At 41.7% G+C, this 26,238-nt stretch overlaps 3 protein-coding genes across 7 annotated transcripts in view; 1 reads left to right on the top strand and 2 right to left on the bottom strand.

The window, feature by feature from the left end:
• Positions 1 to 144: 144 nt before the first annotated feature.
• LOC142933700 (sodium/potassium/calcium exchanger 1-like) lies at positions 145 to 11,538 on the top strand. Its single transcript, XM_076077899.1, has 11 exons — positions 145 to 1,134; positions 3,879 to 4,025; positions 4,663 to 4,771; positions 6,645 to 6,698; positions 7,090 to 7,140; positions 7,865 to 7,942; positions 9,212 to 9,342; positions 10,161 to 10,397; positions 10,729 to 10,818; positions 10,937 to 11,103; positions 11,289 to 11,538. Exons 1-11 carry the CDS (start codon positions 202 to 204, stop codon positions 11,536 to 11,538), a joined length of 2,247 nt encoding a protein of 748 aa, XP_075934014.1. The 5' UTR covers positions 145 to 201.
• A 1,890-nt stretch (positions 11,539 to 13,428) lies between these two features.
• Positions 13,429 to 17,280, bottom strand: LOC142933797 (small ribosomal subunit protein eS17-like). The gene is made up of 5 exons (XM_076078022.1): positions 17,123 to 17,280; positions 16,003 to 16,154; positions 14,409 to 14,514; positions 14,211 to 14,276; positions 13,429 to 13,556 (listed from the first exon to the last, which is right to left on the bottom strand). Exons 1-5 carry the CDS (start codon positions 17,123 to 17,125, stop codon positions 13,479 to 13,481), a joined length of 405 nt encoding a protein of 134 aa, XP_075934137.1. The 5' UTR covers positions 17,126 to 17,280; the 3' UTR covers positions 13,429 to 13,478.
• Positions 17,281 to 17,887: 607 nt separating this feature from the next.
• csnk1g1 (casein kinase 1, gamma 1) overlaps positions 17,888 to 26,238 on the bottom strand; it is a 30,069-nt gene continuing 21,718 nt past the window's right edge. Inside the window, exons 12-14 of one of the 5 annotated variants that reach the window (XM_076078019.1) lie at positions 25,085 to 25,191; positions 23,114 to 23,137; positions 17,888 to 22,242 (exon numbers count right to left, since the gene is read on the bottom strand). In XM_076078019.1, coding sequence (XP_075934134.1) covers positions 22,188 to 22,242; positions 23,114 to 23,137; positions 25,085 to 25,191 — 186 coding nt within the window. In that variant the 3' untranslated portion in view covers positions 17,888 to 22,187. Of the gene's footprint in view, positions 25,192 to 26,238 lie in introns of all 5 variants that reach the window. The other 4 variants (XR_012947620.1, XM_076078020.1, XM_076078018.1 and 1 more) reach the window with 4 other exon arrangements.

Raw genomic sequence — 26,238 nt, 5'->3', positions numbered from 1 at the left:
CATGATGATGTGATTTTGTCTGTTTCCAGTCTTTCCACATGTTGAAGCTGCCCGCTGTAAAAGATGAGACACACTCTGCGTACGTGTGTGCGTCTCCTCCCTGTCGGCGGCGTCTTCTCGCCACATAACGGAGCTGGAGCCATCAAGGAATAGCAATGCATCTGACATAACTTCCTGTTTGGAGTCGAGACAACGAGGGCAATGAAGGTGCACTCGCCTCCGAGGAGGAGACTCAAGCGCAGTCGCGTCCTCTTCTTCATCTCAGGTGTGCTGCTGTGTTTCGTCTACACGCTGACTCTGAAGGCCCGGCTGTCAGGCCCGCGAGTCTCCGCCCAGACGGATGACGCTCTCGGTGATGATGTTGTGGAGGTCAGCATTCGGGAGGTGATTGCATCCAATGAGACGGATGTGGGGGTTGTCTCACCTGAGAGCACCAAACCTCCTTTGGTGATACTCGTCAACAGGACAGATGTAGAACATTGTCTCTACGTAGATCCTCAACCTCCTCCAACTCCACCGCCACCAACCACTACAGACACCTCTCACAAGAAGGGCGATTACCCCGTGGACATCTTCTCAGTGGAGGAGCGACAGCAGGGCTGGGTGGCCCTGCACGTCCTAGGCATGATCTACATGTTTGTCGCCCTGGCTATCGTCTGTGACGAGTTCTTTGTTCCCGGGTTGGAGGTCATCACCATCAGGCTGGATATCTCTGACGACGTGGCCGGGGCCACCTTCATGGCGGCCGGAGGCTCTGCCCCGGAGCTCTTCACCTCCCTGATCGGCGTCTTCATCTCCCACAGCAACGTGGGCATCGGCACCATCGTGGGCTCGGCCGTCTTCAACATCCTGTTTGTGATCGGCATGTGCGCCATCTTCTCCCGGGAGATGCTGCATCTGACCTGGTGGCCGCTCTTCAGAGACGTTACCTTCTACATCCTTGACCTCATCATGCTCATCGTCTTCTTCCTGGACAACACGATCCTGTGGTGGGAGAGCTTGACGCTGTTGATGGGCTACATCAGCTACGTGAGCTTCATGAAGTTCAACAGGCAGATCGAGCATGTGGTCAAGACCCTGATCAACAGGCACATGAGTATCGTCAAGGTGTGGACCGCAGAGGAGCTGGAGAAGGTCAGTTGGTGAACAATATAATCTGTATTCACACTGAGGTTGTAGAAAACATCCCTCTGCCTACCAGTCTGTGTCCATCAAAGCTGATTTGATAGTTTACAGATTGCCTCAGTGTCCAATCAGATATGTGATTGAACAATCAGCTCTCCATTCAACACTGGCAGCTCTAAATAACTGATTACAGCCACAATGTGGCTCCTTCATTTGCAACATCTAATTCATGATGCACTGAAAAGAATCCAGCGATAATAGCAATATAATTGTAATTTCTGATCAGTTATGTGCCTGTTACGAACAGAAATGACTCTGTAGTGTCATTCGGTTAACAGTAGGAGATGATTAGTCAATCAACAGAAACAATCAGCAATCAACAACACTTTTGATAATACATTAAACATTTAAGTCATTTTTTAAACAGAAATGCCAAAAAAAATCATCAGTTCTAACTTTGTTTTTGTCATATTTTACAGCAAACTAAATATCTTTGAGTATTAGATTGTTGGTTGGATAAAACAAGCAATTTGAATATGTCAATTTGTGTTCTGAGTAACTGTGATGATCCTTTTTTTCTTCAATTTTCTTGCATTTTATACACCAAAGAACTTGTGAATTGGGAAAATATTTGTTCGTTGCCTTTACAGCAATATCGCACAGAATATTTTCCTGATAATAATATTTAACACCACAATAAAAAAAGAACAGCAGGAAGAACACAACCAGATACAACAAAAGATGCAGACAACAAAGATCCAGATCGACTTCCATCTGTACACAGTATATTTTCTACCCTTTCATCTCCTCACAGTTGGAACTGCTGCCTGCTCAGATGCAATGAAAGAGGGACAGTGATTTTGTGGGTCTGAGCAGGTGATGCCCTGTATTTGTGTAAAATCCTTTGATGATGCTGAACAAGAAAGGGCTCCAGGTGTCACAGACAGCGTGTCACAGTAATGAAGTGATTGAAACGTCACTCTGTCTCTGCCACAGCCCTGAAATACCAGTATGCAGAGATGTTGTTTCATTTCGAATGAAAAACAAACAAAGGAATAGTGTATTTTTAAAGGGCTTTTTTTTCTGTACAATGCCTGAAGATTAAACGGCTTCTTGCTGCTCCCAGAAAGCAGTAAATGCCTGAGCCCGCAATTAACATGCAGAGCTGTGTTTCAGTATTTCAAGTACTGCCTTCTTCAATAAGCCTGAAGCACGTCTGCAGACAGTGTGTGCTCCCTCAGTGATGACACTGGACGTAATGACGCATGCTGCCACATTACTGGGTCAGAATTACTGGACTCTAAAGTATCCTCTTCCTGGAACTCCAGTATATGCATTGTCCAACAAGTATTTACAGTCGTGTCTCTTTAATCTGTTTAGGGAAGGATACCTGTAGAAAGTAGGACACGGGGAATTAAGGATCATGTTGCAGAGACAGAGGACTCAGGCAGGAATCACTTAAGAACAGATTAATTTGCACGAAGGAGAAATTTGATAGGTTGTATTTTACTGTGTATCTGATTGAATAGCAACCAACTGAAATAAGTAATAAAGTAAAATGATGTACAGTAAATACAATGTGATGTGCATAATGGTTTGCCAATTTACTGGGAACAGATTCAATTTGGCTCTGCAGCTCATTCAATTCAGTAGCTGCACCGACTCCCTCTGGGTCCTTCCGGAAGTTGTTATCCAGAAGGAACACGTGTCTTCTGTAATCACCTGTAATGTATCACGTCGTTCATCCCCGTCACTTTGACTGCCTCCTGTTTTAGCATCTAACTGCATGTCAAACCACTGCTGTTTTGTCACTACTAATGATGACAGCTGTAGGGATGTTTTCAGGTCCATTTTTTACATTTTTGGGATTTGCCCACAAACGGAGCTGACCAGGTGATGTTCAATATTACACAGGCCTGGGTTAGACAACAACTTAATTCATAAGCAGCATGTAAGCACAATATCAGCCGTCATAATGAAAGTGTCAAAACCATATTTTTAAAACCACACGGGGCCTGAAGGTGAAGTAATAAAGCAGGATCAACTTTAAGGCTTAAGCCTTAAATCATACATGCTACAGTGACTGGATTACTGTGCAGTCTTTTGTCTGGTCTATTCAGGAACACTGTTGCACACCTGTGATTGAGAAGTCCACCCGTCACCCCCCAGAAATGTTCCTTGCCGGTCTGCAGATTTGATATTGGTTTAGGTTTAGGCTGTGCTTAAGACCAAACTGTCAGGATTAAAGGTGCTGAATTCCAAATTAAGAGCACAAGATTGAGGGATTGCCTCAATCTCGACTGCTGAGCCGGCAATTAGTAGCTAACTATGCTAACTGTGCAGAGAGGTAATTGTCTAGTCAGTGGGGCACACAATTACTAGAGCATGTGACTTAGTTTGCAAGTCACCTGCACTCACATGCACTCACATGCACGCGTGGCTGGATGTGCACAATGACAGAGAAGCTTGGATTGCAACAGACACAGCGACTTCAGTCTCTCTTCTGGTTGACATTACTCCACTGTATCTGTACAAAGCTAATAGCTATTTGCCGCTATATTAATGCTCTGAATTTCTATTTTAGTACCTTTAAATCAAGCATTTTAGATTTTTGGCAAAGGAAATCTGAACAACTAAATGTGTGATGTTGTTTCATTGTTTGACAATGAAACAAACAAATCTCTGTATATGTTCACAGGGAAACTGAATTACTGAGGTGCTGCTAACTGATTAAGTTGTCACTAAATTTACAGGAGAGTGAATCTCCACCAGAACCACATCCTCCTGCTGCTGCTGCACCTCCTCCTGCTGTCCATAAATCCAAAAATGAACTTGAACCACCTCCGAGCTCCCATCAATGCAACACACCGCCACAGGATGATGACAAAGCAAAACTCAAGGTACGAAAAGCTAAATCTAGTGTTGATGTGGACTGCTGTTGGATTGACATTCTTCATTTTGGTAATTTATTAAATAATTATTCCAGAACCCGATATAAAACATAAACAAAGCACCACGCGTCTAAATTCAACACTGATTTATTTATATGCGCGTCAAATCGATGCTATGACGCCCAGGGCTCGGTCTGACAGCACCTGGCAGTATACGCAAACGTTCAGCTCTCATGTTAAAGAGACTGTCTGTCTTCTCCAAAGAGCTCATTCCTTTATAAAAGCATCCAGCAAGGAAATGCTGCGTTCTGAACACACTGCCAGAGTACATTTCTGGTCGCGCACGGTGGAAATGCCAATATAAAAGGTCATATTAAGAGGCCCAGATAGCAATATACAATAGTTGGCAGAGAATGTGTCGCAGTCTTCCATCTCACTCCGGGTTAAATACGACATTTATCTAGTAGGGGGTATTAAAATGGTTGCAATCTCACCGCTAGATGAAACTAAATTCTACACACTGCTTCTTTAATCACAGAAGGTATTGGTGCTATTGGCCTTCAAAGCTTTGCACTTGTTCAACTTTACATTGCCTTGAAGTTGTTGATGCAGTGTGGTTTCTGACTTTGTGTCTGCTGGCCTGTAGACGCGTCCCACCCTGCAGCGAGGCGGCAGCTTTGCCTCCCTCCACAACACCTCACTGAGGAGCAGCATCTTCCAGCTGATGATCCACACGCTGGAACCTCTGGGAGAAGGTAACGACCACAACCAACCACAGTTTCTGCAGTAATTAGATCAAATTTGCAGCCTGGTGCTTGAGGAGCTTTTAAGGAGTTTATATGCGCCCCCCCCTTTTTTTTTTTTTGCATTTGATCCTTAAAGGTTTTTTAAAGGCAGATTTTCTCTGGTGTGGTGTGCGAGAGAAAACGTTTTCATAGATTTTCATGAATCTGCAGTGGCTTTGAGGTGCAAAATAAAACTAAACAAATAAACCAAAAATGACTTATAAAACAACCAGATACTGTGTCTGAATGCTCTACAGTTTCTCAGTTCATCAAATATACAATTTTGTCGTACCCTCAATCACCCTAAAAATTAGAACTTGCCCTTTAAAGTTGAGAATAAGGCAAAAAAGATTCTTGCAAATTGTCTACAAATAAATACAACTCAGCATTTTGGATATTATTTAATTGCAACAATGGGTAAATTGCGTTTTACACTTTTGTACACCTTAACTTGATACTCTAGTGTTATTTCTGCACCACATTGTAATAATAACCCACTGCACACTGTGCTGTTGGATGCAGAAGAGCCGTAGCTAATGATTCTTTTATATAAAGCAGAATTGTTGACAATGATAAATGTGTCTTATTTATATCATATATGACATAAATGCATAAAGTCTGAGAAGCTGGAGCTGGTGAACTTCTGCTAAAATAAATGTACTGAAACGATTAATTTACTGCTGATCGACTAAATGTTCCAGCTCTAGGATGCAGTGACTTAACTCTGTCCTAGTCTGTCCCAGTCTGTCCGTCCTGTCCCGTCCTGTAAGTCAGGGCAGGGCGGTGAACCAACGCGACCTTCAGCCCGTCCTCAAACTCCCCGGGCCGCTGTTCCCTCGCTCTCACAGCACTCGGCCACCACTGATCCTAATCAGCTTTTGAATAGAGGCTAATAAGAGCCAGTGTACTAACAGACCAAGCTCTTTATCTCTGTGGACCCAGTGTACAGCAGCAGCAGCTGAGGCCGGCTCCGTGTCATTACTGTGGTAAACTGTCAGCATCTTAGACGTTTAGCTTCCTGATAACTAAACCAGTTTTCTGTGTTACATAAATACAGATGTGGAGGAAGTATTCAGATTATTTACTTAGGTAAAAGTACCATTAAAGCAAAGATCCTCTTCCTAAAATACTTTACATTGTTAAAGTGTCATTTTGGTATTTTTAAACCTGGACCCTATATTTTCCCATGTTTATGTGACTAAGAATGTTTTTAACAGGTGGGGGAAACAGTTTTTGTTCTAACACTCAACCACAACAGGCTGAAGTACACCACTACCCCATGTTTGAAATAGGACTAATAGCAGTCATGTTTAGTTCTAGGTGCACTCAAACAAAAGGTGCATATGTTGGGTGGTTTGCAAGTTATGTAAATTAAAACTCATCTGGAAGAAAACCGATATGCTGACCTAAAATATTTCAACAGTTTTTTTACTTCATAAATGTAAGGAATACATATAAGTAACTTAGAAATATTATCCTTGCAAAACTTTTATTTTCTCCTGTTAGTCATAAACATAGGAGAGAAAATACTTTATATCAGACTAAGAAAATTGATCACCGACATGTTTTTTTCCCTGTTTCTCAGGGCTTCTGTAGTGATGCCCCTGGTGATGCATTTCTGAGTTTATGTCATCTTTTTGTTCCTGTAGATAACTGGTCAAACAAAGTCACATCACATGCAGATATTTTAGAAAGTTAGAAATGTGTTTGAAGGCACCGAACGGCTCAGGCAGGTGATTACATCGTATCGGTTTGAGTGGACACAGCGTGCAGTCACAGAGAAAATACGTAAATCTCAGATGGCCAAGAAGTTAAAATGGCTGCTGTGGGTTTCCATCCTTAGAGGCCGCCCTTAGAGGCAACGTGAAAATCCCCGGCCAGAGGAAAGCCAGAAGAGGTAAGAGCGGCAACATGTTGTCGCCTCGCTGTTGTTTCCTGTCGTGTGTGTTGTTGTGGTTGTAGTTAGTGAGGACATTCAGTAACTCGAACAAAAGACAACAGTCAACAAATCACAATTCTCTCCAGGAGTATGGCAGCGTATAACGGATCAGTATCATCTTATAATGTGAAAAGTTTGTTATAACAAGATGTTTTCAGGTTATTACAACGTACAAACTTATTACGTTATAACAAGAAACTATTCATCTTGTATGAAGTTGTATAACATGAAAACTTGTTATATTGTGCAATTTATGTATATAGTTGCATGTGATTAAAGTGTCACATAACCGGAAGAGACTGAAGATTTTAATTTAGAATTTAGTTTAATGTGTGTCTCTGCCAATCAGAGACATCCTTTAATGGGGATGTCAGCGGGGAGGGGTCAGTACAGAGGAAAGGTAAGACGTTTGTGTCCCCCGTCTGTTGTTGTTGTTGTTGTTGTTGTTGTTGTTGTTGTTGTTGTTGTTGTGCTCAGTCGGATCTGCTTCTGTCCTAAAAATGTTTCTGAACTGGTTTTTGGATATCTTGGATGTTGTTGTATTAGATGGTTGTTTGTGTGTTTGTTTGCATCCAGTTGTTTCTGTGTTGTTGTGAGGATCACTGACCTTTTTTCACACACTGGCTGTTTGGAAAACTAATAAATAAACTATATAATATTAGTAACAATAATAATAATAATCACAGGATTATTACAGAATCTGAGTTTGTGCTCATTTAGTTTAGCATTTTCGTTAATGCAATTTAAGAAAAGTCTTAGTACTAAAGCAAAACACCTATTGCAAATACTATGATACTTTTATTCAGTTGCTAATTTGACAGCCCATAGTATAGAAATATCTAAGAGTCAAGCGTATGAGGAGATATACACTGTCACACTACTATGTAACAAGATTCTGCAGCAGACTCTCCTCTGAGGAAAAGAATAGAAACATTGATCACCAGGAGGGATGTAGGAAATTTAACTCAAGTCCTTGGTTCAGTTTTTTTAAATGGCCAGAGTGTGAGTGTATAAAGTCAAAGGCATGTTGACTTGGTTGAACAAAACTGCTCGTGGATGAAGTATCCCTCGACCAATATTTAAAAAATAATGTTGTATATGAGCGATGATTTTCTTGATTGCAGTCCAGAACAAAGTTAAGGCTCTGAATGTCCCGGTCTCAGGCAAATTACAGAGCAAGTCACATCACGGCCCCTCTGAAGGTGAGTTGTGTGTTACAATCTGACGGTTTGATAAAAGCCAACAGTCAGGCAAGATTCATGTCAATTTCATGAGATAAGTGCGATAAGTGTATTAGCCTAGCTTAGCACAAAGACTGGAAACAGGTGGAAACTCAAACTCAAAATATTTAAAGTTTGGTCAGAGGGTGGTGGCAGAGTAACAGACACATGCTGTGTTACATTGTTAGCTAAATAAAAAATGGTTTGTTCTGTATTGTGGCCATTTTCTTTGCAGCAGCGCGTCAAATTCAGATCAGGAGAAGACGTCCAACTCCAGCTTTAACCCCCGAAAACTGCATCTAGAGTTGTTTTCTGTATTACTGACGTTCCTACTACTGGTAGAATTCGCATGATAGTGTTCCAAATAAAAATAGGTAATAACCATGTAATGACCGCTAAAACCATGTGTATCTGTATCTTTAGATTTAGTGACTTTTTGTTGGTATTTTTCAATTAAAAGGTTTTCTTTATTTAGAAGTTTGTATGCTGGAAGTGCAGCACTCGTGTAAAAGGTTGGTTGCTTGTCGTTGATCAAAGATGGTTGAAGAAGGTTGTTCTCTACAATCAGCGGAGCCTTTCACTCAGTGTTCGTGCGTCACAGTACGGAGTAATGAGGTCCTTCAGACTCTGAGGTGCAGAGCAAAGTGGGGCTGCAGGGAGTCTGGAGGGGCCTCAACAAGAATCCATCAGCCCGAAGATTAACATGCAGACGGGACCGTGTGTGTGTGGGTGTGTGGGTGGGGATCCCTTTTCCTCCATTACGAGAGCATGTTTATCTCTCAGCACTCCACCACTGGCACATTGTACCGGCCCACACAGCATCATCATTTTGTCCGCTTCAACGTAAAAAGTACGATTTGTTTTGTCTCGAAGTGTGAAATAAAAAGCACCTCCTGTTAGACGAGTGCCAACACCTTCATAGGATTTTAAAGTGTGTGTGTGTGTGTGTGTGTGTGTGTGTGTGTGTGTGTGTGTGTGTGTGTGTGTGTGTGTGTGTGTGCGTGCGTGTGAGAGCAGTTTTTGTCAAAGAAAAGCAATGTTTACTGAATCATCTACTTGTGTTAAGTTGAGACAGACGGGACTTTTTGGAGTGACGACCGTGGTGATAAAAGGATGACTGAACAACTTAATTGGAGTGTTGGAGTCCTCTATATACAGTATATCTGCTGATGTGTTGTGGGGAGATGCAGTATACCTAAAATATATGTATAGATATCCCTGTCATTCTGTGTGTTGTTCCTCTTTCTCCAGATGATGAGCCTCAGCCGACTGAGCCAGCCAGTGCTGCTGCCGGTGCACCGGGGAGCGCTGCAGCCGAGCCGTCCACCTCACAGCCTCAAAAGACAGAAGAGAAGAGCGTGAAGGTGGCCGACCAGCCAAAGGTTCACACTGTTGATTTCAAAACAATGACTAGAATAGAACCTGAACACGATTATTCACACAGCCCTGTTTTAAATTGAGATTTTGAAAATTATTTCGATCCTCCAGTTTCAAAGTAGTGACTTTTGGATTTCCTGAGATAAATAACAATCAGCCTCTCTACACTCCTGCCATACTCCATGTTTATTTATGTTAATTGCAACTTGGGACAACTGGGAAATAGGAGGTATTGATGAACTTGTGAACTATTAACACTTATTATTAATATTATCGTTACAACCGGGAACATTCGACTTAAAAACAGTCGAATGTTGTCAATTTGGATGATAGAAAAAATGAAGTCACATTAAGAAACTTCCAGCTACTGATGTGAAGTTTGAAAGCAGACACATCTTCATCCAGAGGAGAAGTCCGTTGTCTCCTGCCTTATAAGCTGACCCCCCCCCCCCCCGACTCACGAACCCTTGGTTTTCATGCTTTTGCGTGAGTCACTGCCTCTGTGAAGGCCGCTCTAAGTTACAAGTACAAGTACCTCAAGTACAGATGTTGAGTAAATGTATTTAGCTACATTCCTCCACTGCAGACACTTGTGACTTTTCAAACAAAGATATTACAAATATAATTATTAATAGCTGCATTAATTCCTGGAAGTGAGCAATTATTGTTATTAGTTCCAACTATGCTTTTCCTGCTGTCAAGAGTCAAAGGTTTTTGTTGTGAAAAAGGTGAAGTGTGCTCGAATATTAGCGACACTATCAGGATTTAGGTTATTCTGAGAGTAAAATAAAATGTAAAGTCCTGGTGTTGCTTTCTCCTGCAGGCGGCAGCGGGTGGATCAGCGGGCTCGGAGGGCAGCGGTGGGGACGAGAGCGGCGGCGAGTCCGGTGAGAGTGGGGGTGATGACGATGGTGGAAACGAGGAGGAGGAGGAGGAGGAAGACGAGAGTGAACCGTTGTCTTTAGAGTGGCCTGAAACCAGACGCAAGCAGGCCACCTACCTGTTCCTGCTGCCCATCGTGTTCCCGCTGTGGCTCACGCTGCCTGACGTCCGCAGACCGGTGAGTACAATCCACATTTGAAGTACTTGTACAGTTTCTGCTACTTCTTCTACAGTGATTCACGGTTTTTGAAAATATATTTGAAAATGAATTATTTGCTTTGAATGCCTTGAAAATGAAAAAAAATGGTGTTTGAAAAAGTTTGTGAAAGTCCTTGAATTCAATTTAGTTATGCCTGTGGTTGACCCTGTATGAAGTGTTTGTAAATAAACAGATGTCACACACATGCAAATCAGTTTGACATGTTTTACTAAAGAGCACCATTTATTCATCTGGTTTAAAGTAATGATGTTCTGTGGCTGTTTCTCTGAACTTGTTTCTTGTTTCCCAGGAGTCCAGACAGTATTTTGCCCTGTCGTTTATCGGCTCCATCACGTGGATCGGAATTTTCTCCTACATGATGGTGTGGTGGGCTCATCAGGTTGGTTGTCATGTTTACAGCAATTTAAAAGCCACTGACTTACTGGAGTCCCTGCTTTTTTTTTTGGCAAACTCAGAGTAAGGATGGATTATTCATTTGTAATCTTCTTGTTCTACAGGTGGGGGAGACTATAGGTATCTCGGAGGAAATCATGGGCCTGACTATCCTGGCGGCCGGGACGTCGATCCCTGACCTGATCACCAGTGTGATCGTGGCCCGGAAAGGTCTGGGGGACATGGCCGTGTCCAGCTCGGTGGGCAGTAATATCTTCGACATCACTGTAGGGTGAGTACCGGCTGCAACGGAAAAATAATTTCAAGCTGGCTTGGTTTGGCTTTTATCTAATTGCAGCAGTAGAAAAAGGTTCTCAGTTCCTTTACTGAAGCAAAAGTATCAATACAACAATACTCTAAACAAGTACTGGTCAGATAAAGTATGTTGACAGAAACCTGTCTGTCCTCTGGTTTTAGTCTGCCCGTCCCGTGGCTCATATACACCCTGTTACACAACGGCGAGCCTGTAACCGTCAGTTCCAACGGCCTGTTCTGCGCCATCGTGCTGCTCTTCCTCATGCTCCTCTTCGTCATCATCTCCATCGCCATCTGTCGCTGGAAGATGAGCCGAAGGTTGGGCCTCACCATGTTCGCACTGTACTTTGTGTTCCTCGTGCTCAGCGTCATGCTGGAGGATCGCATCCTCGTCTGCCCCGTTTCAATCTGAGCTGACAGGCAGAGAGAATGATCGCCTCACATGACTTAGGTACGTCCAGACAGGATCAATACCGTTACGGTGGATGTGTTAGATAGGAGAACCAAACCTGATGTCAAAAGGCTGACCTGGCGCACAGTAGACACATGGTAGTAAAACAACCTAACTAGCAGTGCTGTCAAAGGAACAGTCCACCTCTTACATTATTAATCTGTAATATTTAACATTTTCTAGACGCTACTCTGTTCAAAATTAGTGTAGTGTTCATTCACTTTTTTTCTGCTAAAAATCCCACAATGTAATGTCCAGCTTTTTATAGATCATTGTGCAACCTGTCAGTGATGACACAGTGAAATACTGCTCTTATATAATATACTATATATTAATATAGTAAAATACTGAGTGTAGCAAAACACTCCAGCATTGGGACACGCATCTAAACACCCGCACCTTTCTCTGTAAGCCCACAAATCATCACTAGGATATACTACTGGTATATTTTACAGCACTGACAAACGCTCCAGAAAAGAGTTTTCTGCTGACCTTTAGTGGTTTAACTTAACTTCTACAACTCCTTTCCATCGTACGTTTTAGACGTCAGAGTCTCACTTAAATGAAACTTGTACCTACAGAGGATTTTCTTTTGTAGATTTTCCTAAACATGTGGGTGTAGAAATGTACAAAGCCCGGGAGGTGAATTTTTATAAAGTGCACGCAGGCTTTTATTAAGTCACACACGCGCGCGCTTTACTAGTTCTGGTAAACGGACCAACGGCATTTCAGTGGATTTTAATGTGTGTTTATTTGTGTTACGGTACCGGGGCTTGGAGCGACCAAAAAGAACAAAAGACTTGCAAGCACTCATATCTCAAAAAACAAAAACTTTTGTTGAGAACCGCAATGGATTTCTGCTCAGAATGTTCCTGATTATGACCAGAAGTGATTTAACTGTGCATTAATACACAGAAAAAGTCGGCTGACTTGACCGCAGTTAACTGAGCACTGACATGCAGTTGAGAAGGGGGACAGCATCGCCATCACGAAAGCGTGCATAGGCTAAAATATTTCGTCCAGGTCACCTCCCGGGGTCCCTTGAAATGAAACCTTTTGTGCAATTCATTTCTTCTTTTAAGGCTATTCAACTTCGGTGCAAAATGCACACAATAAAACTGTACTAGAAATGTAACAAGCACAGAACATCACCACTTACCGTTTTAGGAGTTTTCCTTTTAATATTTTGACCATAATGCTTAGGGTTCATCCCTGAGGGGACTTTAATGAATACATTAATTAAATGCATTACAGCAGTAAGGGTTTCAGATTTATTGTGCAGCACTTCAAAACTACTGGATGCAACTTCAGTTTCGTATGTTCAGTATTATCTCTAAAACTCTGTTCTGTATTCAACCAAACTATAGTGTTTGTTCAGTGTAGAACAATGTTTGTGTGAACAAATATTTCATTTTGTCAACATAACTAACTGTGGTGGAGAAAACCAGTGATTGTGTGTCTGTGTGTCAGACTGTCTTAGCTGTGAGAAAATAAAACCTGAGAGGAGTCATGTTGTCAGATGTCACTGTCTTGTTAAATTTTTCAATTGAAGTGGATGCAAACGTGTATTATTGATAGGAAAACTATCAGTATTTCAAATAAAAATTACATGCTGCAATAAATTATTTTTTTTAACAGTGAACTGGAGCTGTGTGTGTGCGCCGTATGTGATGCTCATTAACATCTGAACATTATGAGGTACTTATCCAAAGTCAGTGTTTTACCTACAATTACTGTAAGTACAGTTGGTTCGTGGGTCAACCCTAGTTGTGTGCTACCACTATCTGGTTGTTGAAATATAATAATATAGTATAACAATCACTCCCAGGGTAAAAAAAAAAAGAAGAACAATTCTTATTAATAATTATGTGTCTTTATTAAGAGGATCATTCCACATGATTTTACATTCCTCGTGGTGTTTTGAAGTTCATTCCAATAGTTGGCTGAGTGACTTGAAGGTTGGAAAGGCCACCGAAATCCTAAAAGAGGAAGACAAATAAATCAGGAATTAGTCATCACAGGGTTAAATCCTGCATTATTATCATCAAGTCAATATGACTTCATGTTAGTAGTTGACACTTATAATAGATCATTTAAGTTAATTCAGTTACTTCATACATTTTGTTTTCTATTATTCACTGAAACCAAAAATATAAATCAATGTATTTGAAGCTCCACCCTCTTGGATATAAATGGGATCTGAATCCAGCTAATTGGGCCATTTATTGTGTGACTGTTGGTCATTTGTTTATGATAAACAGGAAATACATCCTGCAGTAAACCATCATGAGTGATGTCGTTAAGTATTTGATTTGTAGACCCGTTTTAAAGTGTTACTTACATTTCTATGTGTGGAAGTTTCTTTAATAAATCCTGCTGTTAACAAAAAGCTTGTGACAGTTCATCTACATGATGTCTACATGGACTGATGGAAGACCTTAATAATACACGTATGCAGTAATGTCTCTAAAATTATAGTTTTACAATCCAGAAAAAAATATTTTGTTAGAAGCATTTCTGACGGGGAATGTTTTGCCGGTCAAACACGGGTTAAACTCCAAAGCTGGAAGTCTTCAGATCAAAAGGTTCGTCACGTATCATTAAGAAAACAGCAGATTGTGTTTCACACTCACCAGCATCTTGAGCATTTCCTTTGTGTCTGGATCCACTTCGATGAGCTCCTGGTCCAGAGCAGAAATCTGGAGGATGAGAGATTTAAAAAAACAAATCAGCCGTCTGAACTGTGTCTTTTCTAACATGTTCAATTACAGTTTGAAAGATGTGAGTTATTAAAGCAAAGCCACAGATGTTGCATGAAACAGTGAGCGGACCTCTGGGACGTAGTTGTCCCTCCTCTCTCTCTCCTCCTCCTGCAGCTTGATGGAGATTCCTCTGACTGGACCGCGCTGGATGCGCTTCATCAGGTGTGTCACATACCTGAGGGACAAACAGGAGCTCATGGTTACCTGTATAATAACACAACGATCATATTGTTAGTCCGGTGTACACGGACGGTTTACATACACTATACCTTGCAGAGAGTTGCAATTAATCACATCATAAAAACATCTATTCAAGGATAACTATTGAAGTGGAGTGAAATGTTTGATTTAGATGAACAGCAGCAGGAAACTACAGCCGTCGAGTTCCCGGAGGTAATTAACCGCTGACTCACTGAAGTATCTCTGCACTCACTTCCACTGACAACTAACCTCTACAGTGGACTGTGACTCCACATTTTAAACTCTTAAGGCTCTGCAGGCTCCAGCAAAGGGAACGATATCTGTGAGATGCAACATTCAGACCGCTTTAAACCACCAGGTTTCCATTCACACCGGTCGTATATTTTATTGTGACACTTTGTCCTAAACTCAGTAAATTATCAGACGAAGCAGAACACAGTTAACACAACTACGACAAAATACTAAATATTTCACTTGTTTAATTGACTCGCATCACAAAAGACATAAGCTCCCGCCTTTTTTAAAGACTTGAATCTGATATAAAGCCCATTACATATCATGTTGTGCTCCACGGAACACTGTTTCTGGCCATCATTGGTTCACTATGAGGACCATACACTAGACGGCCCTCTCAAACTCCACACCTGATGAAGGTGTGGAGTAAACAAGGATCAAACGGTACCAGAGGAGCCTCTTACTCCCTAATGAAACGCATACAAGTGTGAAACCAGGAAAACATACATGGAGACATACTGGAGTATTGACAGGCGTAATTAACAAACAATGTCAGGGGTCCATACAAATACACAGAATACAGCCAAACAATCAGACAAAGATTATTAGTTCTACATCAACCTTATCTGTATTCATCCTGAGGGAAATAGCTGTGCAGCAGTCACGATACAAAGTAGAACAAGTGCAAATATAAAAATATAAAAACAATAGGGTACAAATCTAAATGACCATATATACACACACACTCGCACACACTGACAAAATCAAAAAAGTCTAAACCATGCATTCCAGTACTCATACTATTTAGTATGCCAGAAAAAGATTTAGTTTGTCCTAATACATAGAACTTCAGATGCAGTACGACAAAAACACCAGGATGTTCTACAGCAGCCCTCGTCATTTGCTATGCGTCCTCTTGCTAAAGAAATGACAGATATCCCATCATGCAATTGTTCTCTGTTGACCCTAAACAGCCTGCATGCTGCTACACTTTCCTGTCACCACCAGGTTTGAGGTGAACTCACAAAGGTGAACCAGGCTGCAAACAACCAACCAACCAACCGACCGATCACAATCGCCTGTGCTGGTCACATCATAAAACACTGACGGGATGTCACCCGCCAGCAGGAGTGCATGTTTCAGCTGTGTACACACACACGTACACACGTACGCGCACACACAAACGCACACACACACACACACACACACACACAAAAACTCCACTTACCCTGCAATTTTGTTACGCAGAGGCTTGCTGGGGATGATGGCGATCTCCTCGCACACCCTCTTGTTGGTGTGGAAGTCATTGCCCAGACGCATGTAGTATTTCTCGATGATGACCCTGGAGGCCTTCTTGACGGTCTTGGTCCTGACTCGACCCTGAAGAGAAATTAAACGAGAAGCTTCAGTGTTAATGCAACTGAAAGATCTAGTAACAACACGTACCATAGGGATGTGCAACCACATGTTAAGTTGCCTAGTTGTTTGTTTTGATGTACTTGACTGCATATTAGTGGTCAAACTGGGGATCATTTTTAGCCAGGATGTTCTTTAAAAATCATTCAGCAATACGTCGATTGTTTGTGTCAAAACACTGCAAAACTCTTTAGCGGTGACTCATTAAGTAGAATTTGCAAAAAACAGCAGCACATTTCTATTGATCTGACCAATTCAATCAACTTCCTCACAAGAAATCATAGTAATTAACGTTACATTTTACTGTAGTTTACCCAACTCGCAATGTAACTATTTAATCAGTTTTAAGGCAAATTAAAAGCAATTTCATCACTGGTTAGAAAAGTAAGCTTGCTTTTCTAAAAAAATAAGTCTGCATGACCGCTTACTAAGCAGAAAATCATAGCACCAACTAAGACACAATTTTCAAAATAAAATGACGTGTCATTAATGCAATTTAAGGCCATTAGTTTTGACAGGATAACTCCAATAAAACCGGAAATAGTTGTAAAGTTTGTTTGTGTTACACCTCTGTTATCATACGCTACACATTAGTCCTCTCGCGACGGTTAAACTGGTTAAAGGCAGTACTCAAATAAAGAGTAAAGAATAACAAAGTGAACCAAATCTGCAGTCAGGAATACTTGTGTTCCGGTGATATTCTGGTTGTGTATTGGACCGTTTCGTTACCAGTTAGCTTGTAACACGGAACTATTTAGCCCGTGTTTACGTACATTTAACGCCACTAAAATGCACCCAGTTATAGCGTTAAGAAATCTTTGTGCCGTTTGTGTGCAAAGTGATACTTGTAACCGCTTGGTGGACAAACGGACAGTGAGGATTGAAAAGGATTGTGAGCGCTGGAGAGGTAAAGTGATCGTTGCGTTACCCACCATATTGACGCGGACCGGTGGAAGAGAGAGTCACCGGAATTTCATACCGGAAGTTTATAGTTTACAACCGCCCGTCACACACATCAACGCGCGGACAACAGCGACGACTGGCGGCGGGAGGTGAGAAGTGCACTAATGGACTATCTGTAATGCCTGCTTGTAATGTTGAGCTTGTAAACGATTGCCGTTGACATTTTTCAAAAAAAAAAAAAAAAAAATGGTTGTAATTGTAAGCTTAGAATATAATAAGTTAATATGGCTGTATGTGTGTAGAAAATTACTGCAAAATAGAATGCATCTTAGTAAATAAGACATGTTCACCACACTGTGTATTAAGTATGTAAAGTCAACCCGTTGTTAAGCTTATTAAAATTTGTGAAATTCAATTCCATGTGACTTGAGATCATCTCAGCTCTAAGATGCTTTCGGGAAACTAGTCCCAGTGATTTTAGGTCATTAACTGTGATCCTAATATTTGTTTTTACTTACATCAGCAGCTCTAACGACACAAAAATAAATAAATGTTATACATACAACTTGTGACAAAGGGGGGGCATTGCTTTAATTTCGAGGCATGTGCAATCTTACCATCAACTTACTTTTGGGGAGCAAACTGCCCCGTACTTGTCAAGATTACCTTCAACACCAAGTTGAAATTGTTTGTTTTACAATCTAAATTGAAAGATTTTTGGCGCAGTCGCGACACACTTTTATGTAACTGTCGAGATGTTATGTTACTAACGAAAGAAAAGAGAGAAACCTGAGAACAATCATCGGTTATATTTGCAACTTCTTTAAAGTGAGAGTACAGCACCTGAAGCAATTAATACAAAATCACTTCACAGACGACATTCCCACAAGGTGGAGAGATCTTTTATTTTACATTAAAAAAGGGTGCAAACTGGAGTTTCCCTTTAGGTGTGGCGGGAATAAAAAGTGATTTTATAAGGTTCATGTGTGACACTTTGTATTATATGAATCCAATGAGAAAAAACAAAAACAAAAAAAACAAACAGGCATTTCAGATAAAAAAGGACCTTTATCTTTCTGGAAATTAAAAATATGAAACGATAAAAAGAAGAAATTTGGGTCCTTCATTCTTGAAGCCCTTGACTAACTCATTCAAATACATTTCTGAAGTGACATTCATATTTCAACACAATAATATATATTTACAGTTTTAAGATTTCTCTTAATCATAGCTCTGAAAACAAAACAAAAACAATGCTGAGGGGAGGATAAACTCTTGGAGCTGTACAATTTGAATTTCCAGTCTGAGAGGGGAAAAAAATAAAAAATATATCAAAGAATACATATTTTATTTGGAATCCCAACAGAAAGAACAGAGTATAATTGTGAACTCTGTACAATTTACAAATAATCATCACAATATTGCAGTAAATGTCACCCTAAACCTCTCCCTCAAAGAAAACAATACAGTAAATCCAAGACGACTCTACAGTACAGCAACAAGGGAAAAGTGCCAGAGAACCCAGAAAGACCTAAAGCCATTCATTCACACTTCAACTGTCCTTCGCTCTGACACACAGGAATGTGACGTTACACACAACCGAAGCCATGAACACAAGTCTGACTGAAGCGCATCAGAAATGATGGGAACTGAAATGGAATGTGCCGCGAGAAGACGTTCGTTTTACACGAGGACTGGAAGCCGTGACGTCTCACTGACCAAACAGTACGCGAGCCCCACAGGTGAGAGAAAGAGAGAGAGAAAGGCCGCTCGCTGTCGTCTCCGGGTAAGCCATGCAGATACAAACCACACAGAGTACTCCTATATATCGCTCTGCGTGAGGCCCAGAGAGTAAAAAGTAAATACATCAGAGTAATATATCTATATCTACCGTTTCAGCCGGACGACCCACACTTTAAGGAAGAAGCAGATGTTGCAAAGACAACCAGCCACAAATCCAACTGTGAAAGAATAGAACTTGGTTGATAACTGGATACTGGTTTCAACAATAATAGAAAGAAACCAACAGAAGCGACTCATAAACCCCCCCCCCCCCCCTCTCCTGACAACACTTCCTGGTACTGAATTGGGCCACGTTGCTTTGCAATGTTTCCAAAATGACAGTGGCCACGTCAAGGACACACGGTGGAATGCGATGGTCAAAAACACATTCAAGTTCATATTTTCCTGGCACAGGTAAAAGGCTAGTAGTAGTCTCAGGAATGGCACTCTGGGAACGTTGAAGGCTAAATAGTCTGGATATCCATCTCACTACACATTAAAATACTTTCAACTTTTCTCAAGAAGCTGGAATGAAAACAGTCCGGGTGTCGCTGATGCTCTGTGGGGAGAATCACAGGCAGCAGATGTTTGGTGTCTGAACAGCTCACCGACCACAGATCAAAATACATCACGGCGAACGTTTCAGAGACTAAAGCATGACACCAACATCTCACTGCACCTCCTTCTGGGTGAAAACATGAACCCAACACTAACACCAGCTAGCACAGGACTCCACAGGCGAGTCAGACACCTGTCCAACACACAAGAGGCACTAAGACGTCTCAAAGAAATGAATACCCGTCATTCAAATAGCCTGTTCTCCCGCCATTCCCCCTCAAATCCTATGTGTGGACTTACTACGATAATGACCAAGAAACAAAACAAAAAAACAAAACAGAAAAGGTCCCGTAGATTTTCATGTTCAAGTACTTTCAATAACACAATAACTTAGACCCCGGAGTAACTGACGTGTCAGGGGTAAGAATAAACCGAAAGCTATACAGTGTAAATACACGCAACAAGCAGGTTTACATACGGATTCATTGAGATAGTTTGCAACATCTACAACATTGTATTTCTAAAGATGATGGAGAAGGTCCACAAAACTCTAACACTGCGCTGAGTTGATTCACCTAGGACTGACACGCGTGTGTGTGTGTGTGTGTGTGTGTGTGTGTGTGTGTTGTGTGCGCGTGTGAGTGCATGCATGTGTGTATGTGCAGAGAGTGGAAAAGGGAAGGGTGGGGGGAGGATGTAATGGCACAAAAAAAAAAAAATCAAGACGGAGTGGGCGGGGATTAAAGTCGATTTAAAGTGTATTCCCTGCACCCTATAGGGAAGGCCTAGCGCATGAGGCAGCTACAATTAAAGTAATAAGCACGATTAAAGTACAGTATTAAGAAGGCAGGGTCTCGTCAGGGAAAGCCGGGGTCAACAAATGTAGTGCAGTCATGGTCTCAAGCTTTTTTTGTTACCCTCTCTTTCCCCATAAAACCATGGCTATTTGGAATGGAAAAAAAACAAAAGAAAATTGCATTCAAAGAAATTCACATCAGCAAGATATAACATAAAAAAATAAAACACCTATGTACGGTAATTCTCTGTTAGGAGGATAGGCAAGGTGACATATCGAGGATATTGTTTCAAGGCAGTCCTCCATGACACGAAATAAAAACAAAAATGGTATGGACATGTTCACTTATCCGCCTCCGCTCACGCTGTCGTTTCTCTCTCGGCGTCGAGGAGAGGAACCGAGTCGTCCAAACTTCAAACGTCGCTTTGCAGCACAGGGGTCTTCAGACTGGACACGCAGGGGCAGAGACGTCCCAACACCATTACACATCTTTACACCACACCTCCTCGTTTGGCGTTGCTCTCTCTTCGGAGTAAATCCTCAGCGTTACAAGGGAAGTCATTAACTGCTCTGATACTAGCTGGGGAACAGTCTGCAACTTTGGGCTTTATCCTACAGGTGACCCCAAAAAAAAAAACGAACAACCATCATGCTGCCAACTCGTTCATGTGATGTGATGGTCGACGGGTCGGTTGGTCGAGGTTAAGGCATCGGACAGTACCGTCGAGAGGCTGCGATTCCATTCTCTGGTCACTCCAAAGCAACATCCCCCAGTGTCTACTGGTGAACAGTTCATTATTAAGCATCACATTATTAAGAACATTTAAGACCCTCCCACCTTTTTAATCCACTTAGTTTTGGTCTCACTTTTTTTTTTCTTCCCGTTTTTAAACATTGGTCTTAACTCCTAAACTGCAATTTCCTTCCCATGCGCATGACAGATTATAGAAATGCTCCAAAGTAATTTAGATTTCTGTCCATACATTCAGTGTGTATGTTTTAGAATAAGTAAGAAAACTGGTGGCAACCAAGACATAAATAGCATAAATAGCATGTTTGTTTTTTTCCAGCCCCATGTACAAGTGTCAGGTCGCTGCTCATTATCACAAAGCCGACAGGAGCAGAACTGCAAACGAGACTGTAGTGTGTGTGTTTGACGCCGGCGTGGTTAAGGGGAGTGCTTTAACCAAGCAGCGTGAGCAGAAACACAGTGCAGGAGGCGTCTCTGGTCTTCTGTTCTCTCCTCTCAGGCCCCGGGTCCCAGTGCCAGGGTTGACCTCTTTGGAGGAAAAAAAGTGCAGGGGCCAAATGGCAGACTGATGCTCTTTGTGCCTGGTGATGGGCAGTGACACTCTGGGCTCCTCGTGTGTCCAGGTTTACATTCAGTCCCACGCCAGGAAAGACCAAAAGGGCTTTGTGTCAAAATGAGTTCGCACACCAACGACGGGCAAACCGCTTTGAACCGGTGCTTGACAGGGGGGGGAACGAAAACATGATTTTGAGAGTCAAACAAAGAAATCATAGTATGCAAACAGGCCGACGGTGGCGAGCTTCCACGGGAAGATCTGTCTCTTCCTTTTTGCAATACCAACGAAGAGAAACAGGAGCAGAAGATATGCCAAAAACCAGAGGAAAAAAGATACAAATGCTGTGTCTTGGGGAGGAAAAACAAAAAGATTATCCTCGGCAAAATTCCAACAAAAAGGTTGCCCGCTCGGACGACTGGCCTGCAAAACATTTCCGCACATCTTGGAGGCGAAAAAAAAAAAAAAAAAAGGACTCATCAAAAGACACGAGCGTCTTGTACATCTCAACAAACCATTTTTAACGGGTCCCTCCAGAGAGCAATTCAATCAAGATCTTTCAGTTGTCTCCCGAATTTATTCTGAATGGGACCTTATTGATTTCTGAAATCACAATCAACTGAGCCGGACGCGTTTGGGGCCGGTGGCGGAGGATCATTTGTGCCTCGGCGTGTTCTTCTTCCGTTTTCGCTTGAAGAAACAGCAGCACCTGCGGACAGAGACACGAATTAAACCGGTATGCAGATGAGAGGCTTCAGATGAAGCAACAAGAAAGAACAAACGACGAGTGGACGGCTTCAATTGGTTTGGTTAAATAGCTGAATTGGGAGCCTTTCAAATCTGGACAGATGCGTGTTTTTGGAATCACATTGGTGAGAACTGCAGCTGGCAACGGGTTTGATTAGTAAAGCATTAGCATCAAGGACAAGATGGATGATGTGCCATCCGCCAAGTGTTTGCATGCTGATTCACCTCCCACAGAAAGATGACAGCGGGGACTTTAATACAAACTGCTGCAGGGATGCTGAAGGCAACATTTCTCTTATGCCAAAACATAAATAGAGCAGTGCACACAGAGCACGAGACACAGTCAATAAAAACATACAAAGACAAGGGAAAGCTGTGGATCAAGACATAGGACAGTGACTGGGTACTCTTAGTAGAATTCATTAAAAACAAAACATGGGGCACCATGCAACAGGAGTGTAAAGGCTTTTAAACGTGCTGCTAAAAGAGTAGAAATCCGAGTGCTTTTTAAATACTACAGGGGCTCACACAAAAGACGACTTAGTTCACTTCTATCAAAGCACTTATTCTTTCTGCCCTGACATCAAGTTTTAAGTCAGTATGGCTGCTCACACGGCAGCACTGCTTAATATATTCTCTACTCATCCGTCACTACAACATGTGGTGCAGAGACTTGATAGTACACATATTAGACCGTGTTCTCAGGGGTTTATGGCCCTGCTGTACCAGTGAGAGTCTAGTTAAAGTTTGTAAATAACTCCACTGGGCCCCAGCCTAGGCTGGTCCACTCCCTGTCCCATGAGTCTGATGTGGACTAGCAGAGAGGGACTCACCACAGGTTGAGCATTTTCACGCAGCTACAGCAGAAGAGAGGAAAGAGTGTAAAGAGAAAAGGAAGATATATTAATACAGAACGACCAGGATGATGGGACTGGGCTCATGCCACACACACACACACACACGCCAACAGGACACCGGTGGACACGGAGAGGTAACGTTCGAGAGGTTTAAAAAAAAAAAAAAAAAAAAAAAAAAAAAGGAGAAAAGGAGAAAAGATCACAGAAATGGTTACAGAACATCGACTCTGCAGCCATTTCCTCCTGGGCTTTATGTTACCTTTATAAAGGTAGGTATGACTTTTCTTTAATTATATATATATATATATATATATATATAAACGACATATCCTACGGCTGGGCGATAATTAAATATAAGTTATTATCTTTCAATAGAATCATATTTTAATGAAATCATATATTGAGATATCGTGATACACAATTACGTCACCTAAATGGCTAAGAAAATATTAACTCAAATCCTTCAGTCAGTCCGTTCATTTTGCAGTTAAATTAGTATTTTCTCATATTATTAAGTACTTCATTCACACAATAGTATACAAAAAGAGACTTGAGTTTCCAGAAAACATGCTATTGTGATATAATTATATATATATTATAAATAGATGAAAGAGCCAACTGTATATGTGGCATTCATTCACCATGGGAACCTGATATTTCCTTAAAAAGGCAAAACATTAATTAAATTGCATCATGATTTGCATCCGTTACTTCACGTTCTTATATCAAACGTCGACTAGTCTGACGAGGTATCAAAGAAGAGACTGGCAGTAAACGCGGCAATCATCACATCAAACAATTGTGTGAACGGGGACAACAGGAGGAAGATGTGATTAAAGGGAATGAAGCTCTGGGAGATTCATGAGGAGACTCGGCAGAAGGGAATCATGATGGACTGATGGGAAATAAAACCCTGCAATATGATTTATAGCAACTGGACCAATGACTGAACTGAAGCTAAATACATTTAAAGATGTATTCTATGTCAAGATATATAAGATGTATTATGTAATACAACACAAGGCGCCATTTTCAGTACTTTTGTAGCTTGTAACTAAATCTCTGTATTTTGGAGTTGAGTTTCACTCCAGTTTTTTGTGTGTTCTTTTACTAAACAAAAAGAAATCGGCCTCACTGTTTGCTGTAATATCCAACAGCCTCTGATCCCAAATGCAAAGCACTTATTATCTCCATTAACATAAATATTTGTTGTCTCAGAAGAGCTTCTCTCAATCGGCTGAGCCTCGTGACGTTCAGGCAGCAGCGCAGTTATAGCGCAGCGGGCGGCCAGCCATGCAGCGCGGCGTCAATCCAGCTGCTGAAGACTTAACACCAGTAGCCGTTTAGCCGGTGCTACCAGCTCTCAGATCAACCGAATGAAAACAATGTTAAGGATCGGGGTTTCCATGTTGTTGTTGTTGTTTTCCCCTCATGTTTGTCTCTCAGGGAGAGAAAGATGTGACTGATGCGATGACATAATCTTTGTACGTGTGACTAAGTCACCACATGGACAATCTGGTGTGATCTCAACTGGCTGCGACCACAACACACACCGACAGAATGTGCTTTGCATTGATCGTTGCTGATACCGTTAACGACGTGAAGAGCAGGTTAATCAACAGTGGAGCATTTCTTTAAGTTGGTCAGGCTGCTAGAAAGTAAAGTGCAGCCTGTGTTAGGGGTGGACTGCTCAGTGAGAGACTGCAGGTATGAGAGGATGAAGTAGCTCAGACTGAGAAGTTAATCTACATCTAAAAAAAAAAAAAAAAAAAGTCTAATTAAGGGAACAGATAGGCAGTCGAGATCAAAAACCCACACAGTCAAACAGAAGAGGGGCTGTCACAATCCAACAGCATAGCAAAAAGTGTCGAGAGAGAGGAAGAGCGGGAAGGAGAGGAAGCGACAGATGGACATGGAGGAGAGGTGTGGCGGGTGTATGACACATACTTGGCCTCGTCGACCACTTCCACCTCTGCCTGAGCTGTAATGGGAGCGTTGGAATGAACAGCCAGTGGATCGTCTGCATTCAGCTCCCCGTTGGTCGAGCTGACCACCTGTGGCACAGACGGGTGTTACTTCAAAAAACAGTGACGACGTTGGCCAGAATAAATGTGAATAACCGCTCCTGCTGTGATGGGAGGTTTTTTTTTCTGGTTGCATGAATACTGCTTTAACAATTGACTTTACTTTCATTGCCTCGTCTGTGGAAACAGCAGCAAAGAAGAACACATGAAGAACACAAAAAGCACATTCATGTGTTGTGTTAACTCCTCTGTTTTGCTTGCATTTCATATCCACCCTTTCATTTACAGTTTCAAACATGTAACATCTGCAGGAGCCAATAGGACTGTTGATCTATATAAATCCTAAATAATTTTATGGTTTTTGAAAGAAGAAATTCTTCCAAATCAAAAACACAGACGAACATTCAGACAAACAAACAAACAAACAGCCACCGACAGACAAAGAAAAGCTATTGACGGTTGTCCCACTCACCTGTAGAAGGAATGGCATTATAATTATTGTAAAGATGCGAGTTGTGTGTGCGTAGGTTTATACAGTGTACACCTTTGTTAATGTCAGCCACCATTCAATTCCATTCATGGTGCAACAGTGTGGAAAAAAACTCCTTGAGATGAAGTTGCCAGACGCAGGAAACTGTCAAAATTGCTTTTTTACTTTGATTAAAATGACTGCAGCTGCCATGACCCATTCAAGATGAGGGTCACATGACTGCTGGAGGTACTGGAGCTACTACAAGTGGCCTCTTCTGTGTTCGTACTGCCAGCAAACCACAGTGTGTGTGTGTGTGTGTGTGTGTGTGTGTGTGTGTGTGTGTGTGTGTGTGTGTGTGTGCCATTCATTTAAAGTCCTGTGCAACACAGTCATATTTTGTGAATGAAAATTACATTTGTTCTCTTTGGACTTCCACAGCATTGTGTTTGGGATCACCTTCGTCATTATCGTCAATTTCCCCACAAAATATTCTCAACAGTGTAAATTATTATTTTTCGGGATGACCCAACACATTAGATTTTGCTCATTTGTAATCTGTTGTTTTGTATTTTATTGTACGACGTGTTTTTTGACTTGTAACTCGC

The sequence above is a fragment of the Anarhichas minor genome, unplaced genomic scaffold, assembly GCF_050575085.1.
Source record: "Anarhichas minor isolate MPS153535 unplaced genomic scaffold, ASM5057508v1 ptg000062l, whole genome shotgun sequence".
NCBI lineage: Eukaryota > Metazoa > Chordata > Actinopteri > Perciformes > Anarhichadidae > Anarhichas > Anarhichas minor.
Note: the sequence above shows the minus strand (reverse complement) of the source record. Positions and strands in the feature narration are given on the sequence as shown.